At 46.4% G+C, this 16561-nt stretch overlaps 1 protein-coding gene across 6 annotated transcripts in view; it reads left to right on the top strand.

The window, feature by feature from the left end:
* LOC115094928 (serine/threonine-protein kinase Nek11-like) overlaps positions 1-16561 on the top strand; it is a 403945-nt gene that overhangs the window by 364339 nt on the left and 23045 nt on the right. For all 6 annotated transcript variants that reach the window (XM_029608021.1, XM_029608022.1, XM_029608023.1 and 3 more), the window contains 2 exons: positions 937-997; positions 1967-2060. In XM_029608021.1, coding sequence (XP_029463881.1) covers positions 937-997; positions 1967-2060 — 155 coding nt within the window. The remainder of the gene's footprint in view (positions 1-936; positions 998-1966; positions 2061-16561) is intronic.

Raw genomic sequence — 16561 nt, 5'->3', positions numbered from 1 at the left:
TTATTGGTCTCTTAGAGGTGCGGAAAACAAACTGTTCCGAGAACCATTGCATCTCTTGGTTATGGACTGCCTTATGAATAAGGGAGAGTACTTTGAAGATAATCCTAGATGATACTGGAAGCCAATGCAAGAACATGAGAGCTGGTGTAATGTGATCATGGTGGCGGGTATTAGTGATTAATCGAGCTGCAGCGTTCTGTAACATCTGTAAAGGTTGAATTGAGTTTTTAGGGAGACCTAAAAGTAAAGCGTTACAGTAGTCAATTTTTGGTAGTATGGTAGCTTGCAACACTGTCCGGAAGTCTTGTTTCTTTAGCTTTGTTTGCACAAATTGCTTTGAACACATCATGCTTCATCCCTCTGGAAGGGAACAGGCGCAGCTGATGCAAGCTGGCTCTTCAGGGGTTGCAGGCAGGGCCTTGCCTGAATGCAGTGCAGAAGCAATGGCCGATGGTTTGGTTTCACCAATGGGGACCCTTTACTGGGGGTCTTTGAAAATATAACACTCTTCTAAGACTGAGCATCCTGGTAAATGTGTTGGGAGCTCAGTGTTCAATCGCTAAAGCCTTGCTCCTGTGAGAAGAGGAACTGACATTACACACTGGCCTGATCAGTATCTAACGATGCCAGTGCAGGGAAAGCACATTCTGAGCTCTGCTTTCCACTGTCACAGTGCAGGAACCAAAGCATGCAAAAAGTGTTTTTAACAAGTAAACCGAGCAGCAGTGAGTGCAAATGAGTACTTTGAAAGTATCTGTGGGTTGTATCTTGATATATTGCGACATTTCATGATATATATAATATAACTGCTGAGTAAATCCTATTGAATGCTGGATGTCAGTGCATATAATATTATTGTAAGTGTCATGTTAGTGAAGAAGGCTGAGCATTTTCCAGGTATTGTCCTTTCCAGCTCTATATGTCTTTCATCCTCAGAGCACTACCCTCCAGGCATACCTGAGCTGCTTACAGAGGTTCTTGGAGACCAGCAGCACAGGTGAGGAAAGGAGAATTTTTACAGCAAAATACATGGGGGGGGGGGGGGGGGGGTGCGGGAATGGTGTTTTCTGCAAAGAAAGGCCTGATCTATGAAGAAGACAGCGCTCTGGAAGCCCCAGAATTCAGAGTGTTTGAAGGAGAGACCCAGGCACGGGAGTTGGACTTATCCTTTCTCTCAGGCATGCCCTTTGCGTGAGAGTATGAGCCTGGCCGGGTTGCAGGAGGCCCTGCAGTCCAGCCTGTCCTCCTTCCAGGCTGTTAAAGAGCTCTCCTTAGCACAACCACAGGGAGTTTGCAGAACAGGGCCCAGAGGGAAGTTCTGTTTTTCATCCCCCTCTCTACGCTTTGCTGGTGTGAAGCTTGTGGAAAGTTCTCAGCTAATGGTTTGGGTCCAGCACTTCCCTCCTGCTCATTCAGAATTAAACTCTGTTGGACTATGGCATCATGGCCCTTCATTCACAGGGATCTGGGTTTCTTTTCCTCTCACCTCAGCCCGGCCACTGCAGTGAAGATGCTCAGCTCCCTCTGGCCACTCAGGATTCTCTCCCCCCAGCTGACCTGACCCAGGAATTGACCCCGACAGCACTGCCACCGGGCCAGCCATCAGCTTGAGTTTGAATGCGATCCCTAGCGAGGAGAGCTTACAGCCCCCCCGTGTGTCTTTCTTATAACTCCCCATCACCACCACAACTTTCAAAGCTCAGCCCTGGTAGAAAGTGAGCTGGGAGTCATTCCGAACCCCCTCCCTCTCCGTTCTGTTCAGGAGAGATTATTTTCTGATAGTGTTAGCTGTTTTGCAAGCAGCAGAAAATCCCTAAAGCCATAGGTGGGTTTGCATTTAATTCTGCGTTTTCAAGTGTCACGTTTTTGCAGTAGCTTCTGATGTGTTCTGTAAATTTCTCTTTTTCCCCTGCTGTTTTCTCACTTCTCCTCCCTTCCTCTCACACAAACGCTCCTTTTTCTGTAGTACATGAAGATGAAATTATGGAAACATTATCACAGGATTCACAGGACGTCATCGTGTCCGTCTACAAAGAGTCGAAAATAGCACAACTCCGGCAGTGAGTATTAAAGCTTACAGGGCTGCAGGGGAGGGGCAAAGGGGACAGTGCGAAGCCTCAGCAGGCTAGAAGCAGAGAGCTGCAAAGGCGACCGGCAAAACAAGGCAAAGGAAAGAGCCATACAGGGAGAATTCATTCCGATTTGTGAATATAGGGACAGAGGAGCTGGAAGAGAGAATGGCTGGGGGGAGAGTCAGTCCCAGAGGTGGCTCCACTTTATTATTATACTGTAACTGTACTCTGGCAGGCTTCTGGCTGCAGTTTCTGGGAGCTCAGGAGTTTGGCAGCATTGTTTCTGGGTGCGGGGGTCAGTGGAGCATGCTGCAGTTGCAGATGCCAGGGAGAAGAGTGTCACTTTGCTGTTTTCTCCCCATCCCTTTGCACTGATGGACTTGGATTTTGATGTTTGCCCTGGAAAAAAAAAACAGAAAACAGTAAAGTCACTATCATGGTCTAGCAATGTGACTTTGTTCTTGGAGTTTTACCAGTTGTCTCCCAGACGTTTTGCTCTGAGAGATAGAGGGAGGCTGACCAGGTTAAGAGAGAGGCTCTGGTCTTCTGAAAGGTGGAAACAAGTCAGTGTAAAGGTTTGGTGTGCAGCAGAGGAATGAAATGGGGTGGAAGGAGAAATCCAAGCAAGACGGGAACCCATGGTGCTGCCCTGTGTCTATGTGGATGGTAGAGGAAGGTGACAAAGGGGCTCTGGTGGCAGCAGCGAGGAGGAATGAGGTAGGATGGGGTACTGAAGGGGATTTTACTGCTTATTTGAACTGTGCATCAAAGGGCCTCTCTCCATGGCGAGCACTAGAAGTTACTATGGCGACATGCATTATCCCTCCTCATAGGGAGATGAATCAGACGCTATAAATAAGTGCTTCACGTCATAGGCCTCAGTCTACAGCATTTGTTCTTGGAAAGTCACTGCAGTGGTGTCATTTCCTCTCACCTTCGTTTCCTGTTCTCTTTCCTTACATGGAGAGAGGGTCTCAGTGTGTTTCAGATCCCTTCTCAGATCTGCCCACTCCTTGCTCGCTTCAGAACATTTCTGTTATTTAACCTTTTCAGTATTTTGGATTGACTTGCTCTTAACCTTTAAAAATGGTGAAAGATTGAAGGAACAGTATCTTTCCCCTCAGGCTGCTGCAGTCTTATCCAGTTGTGTCAGAAGGAGATCTGCAGACTATAACATTACATATTGTCTAAAGGAGAACTGCCTTCTGCTCAGGCTACAATCATGTGTGTTGTAAAAAGAAATAGCAGACATAGATCTTCGGCCACCCTGAAAACATTTCACATATTTCTAGATAGCCTGTTGCCCAACTAGATTTAAGATGGAGCAAGTCAGCCTGTTTGCTAGTGATGACGCTTCACCTCAGGGTCATCTTGCTGGATGGTTACTATTATGTGTGTCTCAACAACATGAACAAGTGTGAAAAGTACAACTTGATTATGTGGGCTTCTACAGAAGTGAGATAGTGCCATGGCTGGTAAAGAATTAAGCTCTTGTCATGGCAGATGGTTGCATGGAAGAGACTCCTGGTGGTGATTTAGGAGACAAAAATAGGATTGGAATTTAGGAAAGCTTGGGACAGGCAGAGGGGATCCTTAATTTGGTGAAAATGAGGTTACAGCCAGAGATCACAAGAGGCCTGTGGTATTGCAATGGAGAGAGGGAATGAGCAGGCCAGGTGGGCTTTGTCTGCTCTCTGACTGTGTGTGTGTTTCATCCTGGTGTTTGGTATTGGCCAAGGATGATCTTGATGATGGCTCCACTGAGGTGGGAGGGGGAAATGAGAATGAAGATTCATGGCCCTGAAGCCCCGGCGAGGCCGATTCCAGGAAAGCTGGAAGCCCCAAAGGACAGGAAGAAAGTGAGGGACTCTCCCCTCCTCTCCACACAAAACATGGAAACTGAAAATGTAATTCCATAGCTATGTGATTGGTCTGCCAGTAACTGGGGTGGCACAGCTCTCCTGGAAATGTCATTTTTTATCTCCTTTGCTTCCAGAGACATCGGTCTAGAATGCAGCAGCATTAAAGTCTTCAGACCTCTGTTGGCTGCCTGTTAGCTGTCAATGCCTCTTTAAGGTTCTGACTCTGATATTCAGATTTCTGAAGGGCAAGGTTTCTGCTTATTTGAGGAGTAAGTTGTCTATGCCCATGCAAGTAAGCCTTACTAGTTATTCCTCCCTTATCTAGGCTTAAATTATCAGGGACCAGGGATAGGGCAGTTTCTTGCTTTGCCCCAAAACGTTGGAATAAGATCTCTCTTATTTTTCCCTAAGTCTGTTAAGATGTGGCTTTTTGTGTCTTTGTAGCTGCCTAGTCAGTATGTAGTCAACAGTTGTGATGACTTTCTAGCATTAACCCTGTTCTCAGCTCGCAGCTGGTTCGGGATATTTGTTGTTTTTTGCATTTGATTAGTATCATTATGACTTATTATCTTTATTTTGAAATGTTGCTATGTTCTCGCCTTGGACTTTGGGAAAAGCAAAGACTAAATTCATGTGTATTTTATTATATTTTCTAATAGTTCTTCTCTTTGTGGTGGCTAAAGTGAAATTTTACATTATGGAAGAGGCACAAAGTGTTGCATACTTGGGTGACATCAATTTGGTTTCATGCTGAATTTCAGGATGCTAATTACCTGCTCCCCTTTCTTATTGGGACACAGGATTTGTAATTCTAGAAATTAAAATTTGATTTTGCAGTCAGATGAGGGAAAGTAATGTAATAACATTTGGGCCGATACAGTAAACCGTGCGGGAGAGCCAGCGAGCGCCTGCTCTCCCGACACGCGCCCAGGCCACTCTCCTGGGTGCACGATTCACTAAGCAAGGTTATGCAAATTAGGGTCTGCGGTAAAAAGGAGGCACTAGGGACCAGTGGCGTAGCCACGGGTGGGCCTGGGTGGGCAGGTGCCCACCCAACTTAGACCCAGGCCCACCCAACGGGCACCGGAACTGCAAGGCTGTCGCGGGATCCCATCCCCGCGACAGCGAACAAGAGAACCCACGCCTCGCGCGCCATCACGGCACACACAGGGAAGCGCTGCTGCGGCCGTATGGCCAACCGGTCTTCCTGTTGGGGGGGGGGGCGGAAGCGCCACGCGCAGCTTCCGCTTCCTCCCCCCAGTGCAGGAAGATCAGCTGCCTCTCCTGCTGCCACCCGTTCTCCTGCTATCTTCGGACCAAACGGCCCGCCGAACTTCCTGTTTGGGGGAGCGGAAGCGCCGCGCACAGCTTCCGCTTTCTCCCCCAAAGCAGGAAGATCAGCTGCCTCTCCTGCTGCCACCGGCCTCCTGCTATCTTCGGGCGTCGGGCCGTACTGCCCGCCGATCTTCCTGCTTGGGGCGGGGGAGGGAGGAAGCGGACGTTGTGCGCAGCGCTTCCGCTCCCCCCCCCCGACAGGAAGTTCGGCGGGCAGTACGGGCCGACGCCCGAAGATAGCAGGAGGCCGGTGGCAGCAGGAGAGGCAGCTGATCTTCCTGCTCTGGGGGAGAAAGTGGAAGCTGTGCACGTGCTTGAATGTGTATGTGTGGATGAGAATGGGAGTGTGTGTGGGTGAAAACTGGAGCCTGGGTGTGTATGTGGGTGAGAATGGAAGCTTGAATATGTGGGTGAATGGGAGCTCGAATGTGTGTATGTGTGGTTGAGAATGGGAGCCTGGATTTGTGGGTGGGTGAGAATGGGAGCTTGAATGTGTGTATATATGGGTGAGAATGAGAGCCTGGGTTTGTGTGGGTGGGTGGGAATGGAAGCTTGAATATGTGGATAAGAATGGGTGCTTGAATGTGTGTATGTGTGGGTGAGAATAGGACCTTAAATGTGTATATGTATGGATGAGAATGGGAGCTTGAATATGTGTGGGTGAGACTGGGAGCATGGGTTTGTGGGTGAGAATGGGAGTCTGGGTTTATGTGTGTGGGTGAGAATGGGTGCCTGGATGTGCGTCTGTGTGTGCATAAGAATATAAGCCTGGGGAGGGGTGAGAAAGTGAGAACTTGAATGTGAGCTTGTGGGGGGGGGGGGAGAGCATATGAGAGTGACAGCTTGAGTGTGTGAGAGGGAGTCTGTGAGAGAAAGTATGTGTGTGTGTGTGTGTGTGTGTGTGTGTGTGTGTGTGTGTGTGTGTGTGTGGAAGGGAAGAAGACAGTAATAGAAGAAAGACACTGAAAAGGAATTAGGAAATGAGCTATAAGGGAAAAAATGGGAAAAAGAGACCAGGACCAACTGATTAGAAAAATACAAAGATCAGACAACAAAGGTAAAAATATATGTCTATATTTTGAGATGTTAGCAATTTAAATATAAGCAACACAACCGCTCTCTCAAAATTTATGGACAGGTAGGAGCCGTGTATAAAATCGTAATAATAAGAAGGCTAAAGTACCACAAATCACCGTGAATTATGTTTGTATCATTAAGTAAACCTCATACTTAGGCGTAGATGTGAATGCTATGCTGCATAATTTGGCATTATTTATCAGTAAAAAAACAACTCGTAGACCTGCATGCCTACAGCCCACCCATGTTAACCTTGTGCCCACCCAAAAAATCAATTCTGGCTACGCCACTGCTAGGGACACTAGTGGCGTCCCTAGTGCCTCCTTTTTGACAGAAGCGGCAGCTGTCAGTGGGTTTGACAGCCGGCGCTTAATTTTACCGGAGTCGGTTGTCGAACCTGCTGACAGCCACGGGTTCGGAAAATGGATGCTGGCAAAATTGAGCGTCCGTCTTCCAACCCGCAGACCGAGGGCAGATTTTTTTTTTTTTTTAATTTTTGGGGTCTCCGACTTATGATATTAAATCGGAGGGTATACAGAAAAGCAGTTTTTTCTGCTTTTCTGTACACTTTCCCTGTGCCGGCAGGAGTTAATTTCTGAGAGTAAAATGTGCGGCTTGGCTGCACATTTTACTTTCTGGATCACGCGGGACTAACTAATTGTCTCATCAACGTGCATTCGCATGTTGAGTGCGCTATTAGTTTCGGGGGGAGGGGTTTGGCCGCGCGTTTTCCACACACTATTACCCCTTGCTGTATAAGGGGTAAAAATAGCGCGTCGAAAACGTGTGTCCAAACGGGGGCTAACGGTGCGCTCGGCCTGAGCGCACTTTACTGTATCGGCCCATATCTTGGGTGTTCCCAGTGCTTTCCCCTGCCTGCTCCTCTCCTCTGTAGCTGCATGCTGGGTTATCTCCAAAGGGGACAGGAATGAACTCACTCTTTAGCCAGGACAAGTCAGGTACAACTGCAAGCTCTCAGATTTCCTGCTAGTGCTCTGCTTCCTGCTTGCATTGTGCTTTTCCTGAGAGTGAGTGTCCCATCAGCACCAGTGTTGTGGAATAGCTTGTATGCGTTTGGATGGAGACAGACTGAGGTGCTGCAGCTCTACAAGTTTTCTGCTGAATTTATTCTTTTTAATAAACCTTTTCCATAAGGGGAGAAACCTAGGCACGCGGTTCATATCAGAAGCTGTGCTGGGTCAAAGGTGACACTGTCCCTTCCAAGCAAGGATTAGAGTTTTCTGGTTCATCATCGAGAGGTTTTGTCAGCAGAGACAGATGGCTCTGCTAAGCCTTACACCGGGCACATTATTAGCTGTAAAAGTGACTGTGCTTGCTTACACAACCAGCACTTTCTGTGCAGAGATAACCCCAGGAAATGAGAAAAGCCGCAATAAGCGATTGAAGCTGCAGCTGGGCTGCAGATTTCTTTTAATTTTCTTTTCCTGACCTTTGCTCTGCTTTTCCTTCCCCCTCCTCCCCCCAGTCCCAAGTTAACTTCTTTGCATCTCCTAACACTTCCCACACAAGCTACATTGTTTCAGGAACATTTTGCTAATGAGCATCCTTGTGCCTTTTAGGGCCCTTATAAACAATAATTACTTTGTTTCTTCCGTATAACAATAAAACATTCTAGAATCTGTTAGAAAATACAGGTAAACCACGGTTTTTGAGATAAGAGGACCAGATAGAAGAATATTGCCTATATTATATCACCTTCTGAAAGGCTCCCGACTAGCTGTTCTGCACACCTCAAAAGAACAAGAGAAATTGCCATACTGGGTCACACCAAGGGTCCGTCAAGCCCAGTATCCTGTCTCCTGCAGTGGACAATCCAAGTCAGAAGTACCTGGCACGTACCCAAACATTAAATAAATCCCATGCTACTAATGATGGCAACAAGCAATGGCTATTCCCTATTGATTAATAGCAGTTTATTGGCTTTTCCAGGAACTTATCCAACTCTTTTTTAAACCCAGCTACACTAGCTGCATTAACTACATCTTCTAGCAATGAATTCCAGAGCTTAATTGTGCGATGAGTGAGAGAGAATTTTCTCTGATTTATTTTAAATATGCTACATGCCAACTTCATGCCCCCTAATCCATGTATTATCCAAAAGGGTAAATAACAGATTCACATTTACCCGTTTAAGTCTTTTCATGATTTTGTAGACCTCTATTATATCTCTACTCAGCCATCTCTTCTCCAATCTGAACAGTCCTAACCTCTTTAGTCTTTCCTCATAGGGGAGCTGTTACATCCCCTTTATCATTTTGGTCGCCCTTCTCTGTACTTTCTCCAATGCAACTATATCGTTTTTTGAGATGCGGCGATCAGAATTGTACATAGTATTCAAGGTGCGGTCTCACCATGGAGCGATTCAGAGGCATTATGACATTTTCCGTTTTATTCACCATTCCCTTTCTAATACTTCCCAATCCTTTGAAACCTACAAGTTCTGGATCCAAGAAGATGCCAGTAAGTAACTAGTGGGCACCACGGCGTTTTCATTTTCCTGATCTGGGGAGTAGCTGGCTTGTTACGGCGGTTATTACCCCAAACCAAATAAGCCTGATACTTCACTTTCAATGCATATCCAGCATAGCTCTCTGCTTCAACGGCAGGGGAGAAGAAAAACTGATACTTCACGCATATCCAGCATAGCTCTCTGCTTCAACGGCAGGGGAGAAGAAAAACTGATACTTCACGCATATCCAGCATAGCTCTCTGCTTCAACGGCAGGGGAGAAGAAAAACTGATACTTCACGCATATCCAGCATAGCTCTCTGCTTCAACGGCAGGGGAGAAGAAAAACTGATACTTCACGCATATCCAGCATAGCTCCCTGCTTCAACGGCAGGGGAGAAGAAAAAAGGATTTGCACTCACAAAGCGGGGAGTAGCTGGCTTGTTACGGCGGTTACTACCCCAAACCAAATAAGCCTGATACTTCACTTTCAATGCATATCCAGCATAGCTCTCTGCTTCAACGGCAGGGGAGAAGAAAAACTGATACTTCACGCATATCCAGCATAGCGCTCTCTGCTTCAACGGCAGGGGAGAAGAAAAACTGATACTTCACGCATATCCAGCATAGCTCTCTGCTTCAACGGCAGGGGAGAAGAAAAACTGATACTTCACGCATATCCAGCATAGCTCTCTGCTTCAACGGCAGGGGAGAAGAAAAACAACCAATAAGGGCTGAATAACATATTCTGGGTAAAACAAATAAGCATGGGTGTAGCTTGCTTATTGCGGCGGTTACTACCCCTACTACCCCTAACTAATCAAGCTTGATATTTCACTTGGGTGCAGCTCCATCACTGCTCTCTACATTAATGGTGGGGGTGGAAGGGAAATAGAACCAAAGAGCTAAGAGAAACAGATAAGTATGAGAAACAAATGTGTGAAGCTTGCTGGGCAGACTGGATGGGCCATTTGGTCTTCTTCTGCCGTCATTTCTATGTTTCTATGTTTCTATGGATTTCTTTGAAATTTACCTAATGCTGCACATGGCCCGAAAACGACGGGCAAAGGAGAGGACTGACCCTGTAGTTGCTCCGGGAACCCCCCTTTCAGGGCCTATGGATGCCCACGTACAGAGGGTTCAATCGGAGGTGTCGATGTGTTATGCCTGTCAGTCGCAGATGGCTGCGATCTCTCATGCTCACCTCTTTTTTTCCCCACTCCATCAAGTCTGGGAAGAATGGCGGTCTCTGCGACTCCCTGCCAACCTCTCCGGTGTTCTCTGCACAGCGTGGGTGCTGCCGATCGCCATCTTGGACCCAGAATTACCTAGGCATGTGCGTGCGCAAGGGCTTCCTTTGAAGACGTCTTGGTGGGAACCTCGGGGGCGTCCCCTCCCGATGACGTCAACCCACTACTGACTTCTACTACTCGAACTGCATTGCGATTCCACGTGGTGTACCCCGACCTCGGGCCACTACCGCCTCTCTGCAGTAGAAGCTATTCAGCTTTCCCACTCTATAGAATATCTACTGTGCAACTACAGGAGCCACCTCTGGGTTCCAGCACCTCTACTACACTTCAACATCTACTGTACAGACTTCCTCGGCATACCCTGCTCCGCGGGACACTACCGGATCTTCTCAGCTGTGGTTCTCTCTGGGTATTCCCTTGCTCAGAACTGTACTATTTCATCTACTATTCTGTGGACATTATTTTTCCTTCCTCATAATAAAGTCTCTACTTCTAGCTGTGTCCCACGCCACTGAGACTGCGCCTGCTGACGGTGAGGCTCACAGGGCTCCTCCCTGTGGGCGGAGACACCTCTCATCTCAGCCCAGGGTTCACATTCTCTCATAAACATAACAGATGGAGGGAGAGGCAGGAGGGGAAATTCCCTGCTTCCCCCCCCCCCCCCCCCCCGGACTTCTCAACATCTTTATCTCCGATACCAAGGGCTCCACCGGCAAACCCGGCGGCCTCCAGAGACCGGCAAGATCTGATGGCAGAGATGGAGGACATAGCTGCAGGTGTCTTTGAACACCATACGGGGATGGATTCCACGGCAGAAACTGGAGGAAATGCCGATGAAGGCCCCATTGTGGGTGTGGCCGGCTCACCGACTGTAGGAGGGCTACAGGAACAACAAGTGCAAAAATTATTGATATCGAACCCATTATTAAAAATTCAAGTCCCGATTCTGGTAAGACCTGCTTTAATCACATTAGATTTGATTTGGGATGCAATAGCTAGCCTGGGGAATGTGATGTCAACCCAATTAAATCCCATAGTGGAAAAGATTAATAACATGGAAGAGAGATTGCTTAAGATAGAGATGCTACAAGATGAAAGCGTGGAAATGAAACAAGAAATGAATAAAAGGAAGCCCATTCAGGAGGCAATTATAAAAGAAAATCATCAGTTGCAAATTAAAGTTGAGAATCTTGCGAATGTAATTAGAAGTAGAAATTTACGTCTTATAAATTTCCCCAGACTACCTCATATATTGCCTAAGGATATGTTCAAAAGATATTTAATTGAGATCCTTAAAATACCAGAGGAGGCTATACCACCTCTGGTTAAAGCATATTATTTGTCTCAACTTAAGAAACAAGAAAAACAAACTTTGCAGACTGGAGGACAAGAAATGGATCAACTTATACCAACTTTGGACATTTCCCAAATATTACAACAATCAGATAGTGAAATAGCACAAGCTATCACTTTGTTGATGTCTTTTACATTTGGATCAAATCAGGACTGGGTCTTGAGACTGTTTTTCAAAGTGCAAAATGAAAGTTTCCTAAATTTCAAAGTTAGAATATATCCTGATGCCACCAGACAGACCCAGAAGAGGAGGCAACAGTTCTTATTGTTGAGACCCAGAGTTTTGCAGTTGGGAGCATCCTTTACTCTCAAGTTCCCTTGTAAATGTATCATTAAATATAAAGGCTATAAATATGTTTTTCAGGTGCCTCCACAACTGTCGTTCTTTCTGTGTGATAAAGGAACTGAGTTAACTTAATTGGAGCTTGGAATCATAGTTTTTGCTACCCTCTAGGTGGTGAGAGCCCTTAAAGGAAAATATTCCCTCTGGTAGTTACTTTTCCTTAAAAAAAAAAAGTTTGCAAAGTTTTGTAAAGATTTTCTTTAGTAACGGCCTTTCTATTGGATCCTTAGTATTGTGGACTAGGGAGACGAAGATTCAATGTTTTTTATTTCTTATTATCTTCTATTCTTTTGCTGTTCAAGAAAGTTTTCTTGGTAATTTGTACTGAAAAAATGCATAAATAAAGAATTTAAAATAAAAGGTGGGGGTGGGGATTCATTTTTCCTCTTCTCCCATGGTCCATATCCACGCAGCTGTTTTCTAGCTGATATTGCTATGAAATATCTTGAAACTGATAGCTTTGTGCCATCAGCTGGAGAAAGGAAAAGCAAGAAATAGGTCAGCATGTCCCTGTTGAGAAAATTGAAATCCCTAACTCCTAAAAAGGCTCTGCCCCCTCCCACCTTCACCATTTCCCCTGCCCTCTGACAGCCAGCACGTGACATGGTTGCATTTTCCAGGACCTCGGGAGATCTTGCAACTGAGAGCTGAGAAGCTTGTTCACATTAATTTCCTGTCTCACCCCCTTTCTAACAGAACATGTGGTGTCAGTGTAGTTATTGCCGGCTGGAGCTTCGCCTGCTACCTTATAAATAGGGAAGGAGGCTTGTCATGGACATGTCACTTGTGCATCTATGTTCTGACCAAAATATAGAATTCATATGTTGAGCACGAGCCTCCCATCTGGCAGCAGAAATGATCGTTAGTTTGGTGCGAGGCTACTTTTTGTAAGAGTCCTCCCTTGCAACAGCTGTCTGGCCTGAAGTGCCCCCTCTATTCGGCTGCTAACAAGCCTCACCGAGGCATTGGACTTTCCCTGTAGTTTAAAGGGACTTGCTAAAAGTTACAGGTTTTTCTCCTAGGTCTGTGTAAATATTATAGATAACAAGATGACCAATCCCATGTGTAAACTCTTCCCCTGTTTCTTTCTTTTCTCTGAAGGCAGTTGGTGCTGAATGGACAGATCCTTTCAGAGCTTTCAGGGCTGATATGCAGAGATCCTGGGTAGCTGTGTCCCTGGGGTATCCCTCCCTTCCTTACTGTCCACTGAAATCACTGCCGCGGCCCTGAAGAATTAATGAAGATCATTTTCCTTTCTCTTTTCCTTCTGGTTTGGCCACAAGCACCATAGTCTTTCCCTATTTATGTATTTGGAACTTTCAAAGCTTTGTGTTATTTTTTTAGGTCGCTACTGAGCCCCAATCCTCTGAACTTCTCTTTCACTAAATCAGATTTTGGTTTCTACTTCTTCAGAGATTTGTCCCTGCGGAAATGAATCCAGCCAGGAACTTCCTCAGCTCTAATCCTGCAAAACCAGGAAATGTTCCTCCACTCCACATTTTTATTTATTTATTTCTAAACTTATATCCCACAACCTCCAAAACTCTTCTGTGGGGCAGGTTACAGGCTTAGGGCCGGATTTTTAAAGCTACGCGCGCTACCCGACGCCCACAGATGTGCGCCCGATTTTATAACATACACGGGCAGCCGTGCACATGTTATAAAATCCGGGGTCGGCGCGCACAAGGGGGTGCAGACTTGTGCACCTTGCATGCACCGAGCCCCAGGGGAGTCCTAATGGCTTTCCCCGTTCCCTCCGAGGCCGCTCCGAAATCGGAGCGAAATCGGAGCGGCCTCAGAGGGAACTTTCCTTCGGCCCCCCTCCCCCCACCTTTCCCTCCCTTCCCCTATCTAACCTGCCCCCAGCCCTACCTAAATCCCCCCTACTGTTATTTTGTAAGTTAGGCAGGTGTAATTTGCATGTGCTGGCCAGCTGCCAGCGCGCGATCCCCCGGCACGGCCGCTGTGCCGGAGGCCTCGATCCCGCCCCCGCCCCTTTCACAAAGCCCCGGGATATACGCGCATCCCGGGACTTTGTGCGCGTCGCCGGACCTATGCAAAATAGGCTCGGCACGTGCAGGAGCAGTTACACGTGTAACCCTTTTAAAATCCACCCCAATGTTTTAAAGTATTTCCTGACGTTTTTTTTATATCTATCTCAGTTTTCAATTTCTCTGGGAATAAATTCCATATGAAAAGAGCTGAGATTGAAAAGGGCAGCCTTTTATGCATCTGCTGTAGACGGTAGGCTTGGCTAGAAGAAAGCTCCAGCTTCTCTGTACCTGATGATCTCAGATCTCTCCCTGGTTTATATTGGCACAACTTTGTTAGTAGCATACACTTGTGCTCTGACTGTAATAAATTATACACAATAACCATCATTTCAAATTGGGCATGACTCTTAAAAGACAGCCAGTGAAGATCCTTCAATATTGGGGAAATGTGATCAAATCTTTTACATCCAGTAATCATCCTGGCTATCACGGGCTGAACCAGCTGCAACATCCATAATACTTTATTAGGTACTCCTACAAGTAAGCTGTTGCAATAATCTAAATGGCTCAAAACACGAGCCTGAGCAGCTGTTCTAAATAGATCTTGAGGTAATAGCACCTTTAAGGATTTCACTATTTTTAGCTTATAGAAACTCACATCCAGTTTCAGCCCTCACAGCCTCACACCAGTTTATCTGAAACAATGTCTAACAACTTTCTCTCTTCTAGAACGGATTCCACCAGTCCATTCTGCCTGCATTTTAATCTTTTTTTCAATACACACCCATGAATTTCCCAAAAATTTGCTTAATGGTGATAAACAGTTTTCCGATTGTTTTTATGCTTTTAGTCTTTGCTCTGGACTGTGTCCAGTTTTTCTGAAGTAGTGCTATCTTGTTTCAGTTTTGGCTGCCCACTCATTACCGGATGACATTTTAATGTAAGCCAGAGGAACACGCTGTAGACCACATGTTAATATCTAAACTAGTATTAATTATTAGTGCCAAAAATAATGAAAAATAATTTGGATTTCAATAATGCATTTCAAAGAATGCACAATTGAAAGTAGATGAAATAGTATTCTAGAAGGGAAATTAATAATAATAATATATTATTATTATTATTAATCTAATCAATAGATCACAGCTTGTGAAAAATTGAGAAAGGTTGCTCAGCGTTCATGGACGCAATATGCTGTCCACGGTCCTGAAAGGGAAAACCAATGCACAAGGCCCCAAAACGGAACTGAAAAAGGGCAGCCAATAAACAATGTGCCCAGACTACATAATAACATGGTAGATGGCAGCAGATAAACAGGCCGATGCTATATCATGCGCTGAGCTTAGCGCATAGGTTAACGAGCGCTTGGACGCACATTTTGGACATGCTAGGCTAAAACCTGATGCAATAGTGCATCCAAAACGTATGTCCAAACCAGTGCATAGCTAATAACGCTTATCACATGTAAATTGCATACAGATGAGGCTATTAACTATTACCCTCGATGCAAAAAAAAAACACACCATGCACCCGAAAACACAGAAAACTTAACACGAGCCCCAGGACTGGTGTTATCTTTACACACTTCAAGCCATCTAAACCCCAACCCCCACACAAAACCACAAAAAGCCTAAACATATTTTGCCAGCAGTCAGGTTAGGGGGTGTCTGTTTTTCTAACTTGCACACAGCCACTTCTCCTGGGTGCTCAGTGCCATGGACGTGTTGTATTTGTGGCATATTGTGGACTCTTGGTCGAAGTGGCGATGACTCCTCCCACGGAGAGGGGCCCCATAGGGAACCACAACGATTGGCTAGACTCTAGTAAGCAGACACCGAGGAAAGAAAGCTTTATTATACTGCTGTTGATGAGTTGAATCTTGCCCAAAGAACGGACAGTGCAGTAGTAAGTTCAGACAGTCTCTGTAGTTGATGGTCTCACACAGATGTAGCACAGGTCCCGTAGTGTTCCGCAGCGCGGGATAGGCCGTGAATCTGAAGGGTGGAATGAGGAGAGCTGGAGTGTAGATACTCACAGAGTAGCAGTGTTGATAACTTCCTTAGGTAGTTAAATGAAGAGAGGGACCCGTGGTCCGAGGTGCAGGATACCCTGACAGAATAGGCCTTCGAGGAGCGAGTACTTAGGAGCGCCGAGGGTTCCTGAAAGAAAGCAGACAGGACCCCCAAGGAGCAGGTGTCCTTCAGGTTAGGCAGATTAACCCCGGAGGGTGAGTAGAAGCGAGAGTCCCCCGAGGAGCTGGTACCCAGAGCTTCCGTAGGAGCGAGATACCCCGAAGGGTAGTGAGGAATCCAAGCGAGCAGCTTAGAAGCAGTCAGAGTAGCAAAACTGAAGTTTTTACTAACTCGTTGAATTGGAGCTGAGGTTTAAATATCCGGAGGTACTGACGTCATGTGGTGGGGCCACTCCCGAGGTTCCTGCCATGACGTATTCAAAAACGTAGGCAGCGTTTATGCGCGTGCCCTAGGAGACCTCAGGATGAAGCATGGCGGATGTGGACGCCCATGCTGGCTCAGAGACGCTGAGGGTTTCGGCAAACATCAACGTAGGCAGCCATCCTTCCAAGGGAGGAGGAAAATGGTAAAAGAGAGGTGAGGCAGAGCGGTCGCAGCCATCTGCGACCGACGGATGCAACAGTACCCCCCTTCAAAGGGCCCCCTCCAGGACGTCTGGGTTTTCAAGGGTGTGCGAGATGAAATTGGCGTACCATGTCTTTGTCCATGATGTTGGCCAAAGGCTCCCATGAGTTTTCTTCTGGTCCATAACCCTCCCAGGAGATGAGGTA

The sequence above is a fragment of the Rhinatrema bivittatum genome, chromosome 7, assembly GCF_901001135.1.
Source record: "Rhinatrema bivittatum chromosome 7, aRhiBiv1.1, whole genome shotgun sequence".
Classification (NCBI taxonomy): Eukaryota; Metazoa; Chordata; class Amphibia; order Gymnophiona; family Rhinatrematidae; genus Rhinatrema; species Rhinatrema bivittatum.
The sequence above is the reverse complement of the archived record's forward strand: the minus strand, read 5'-3'. Positions and strand labels throughout refer to the sequence as shown.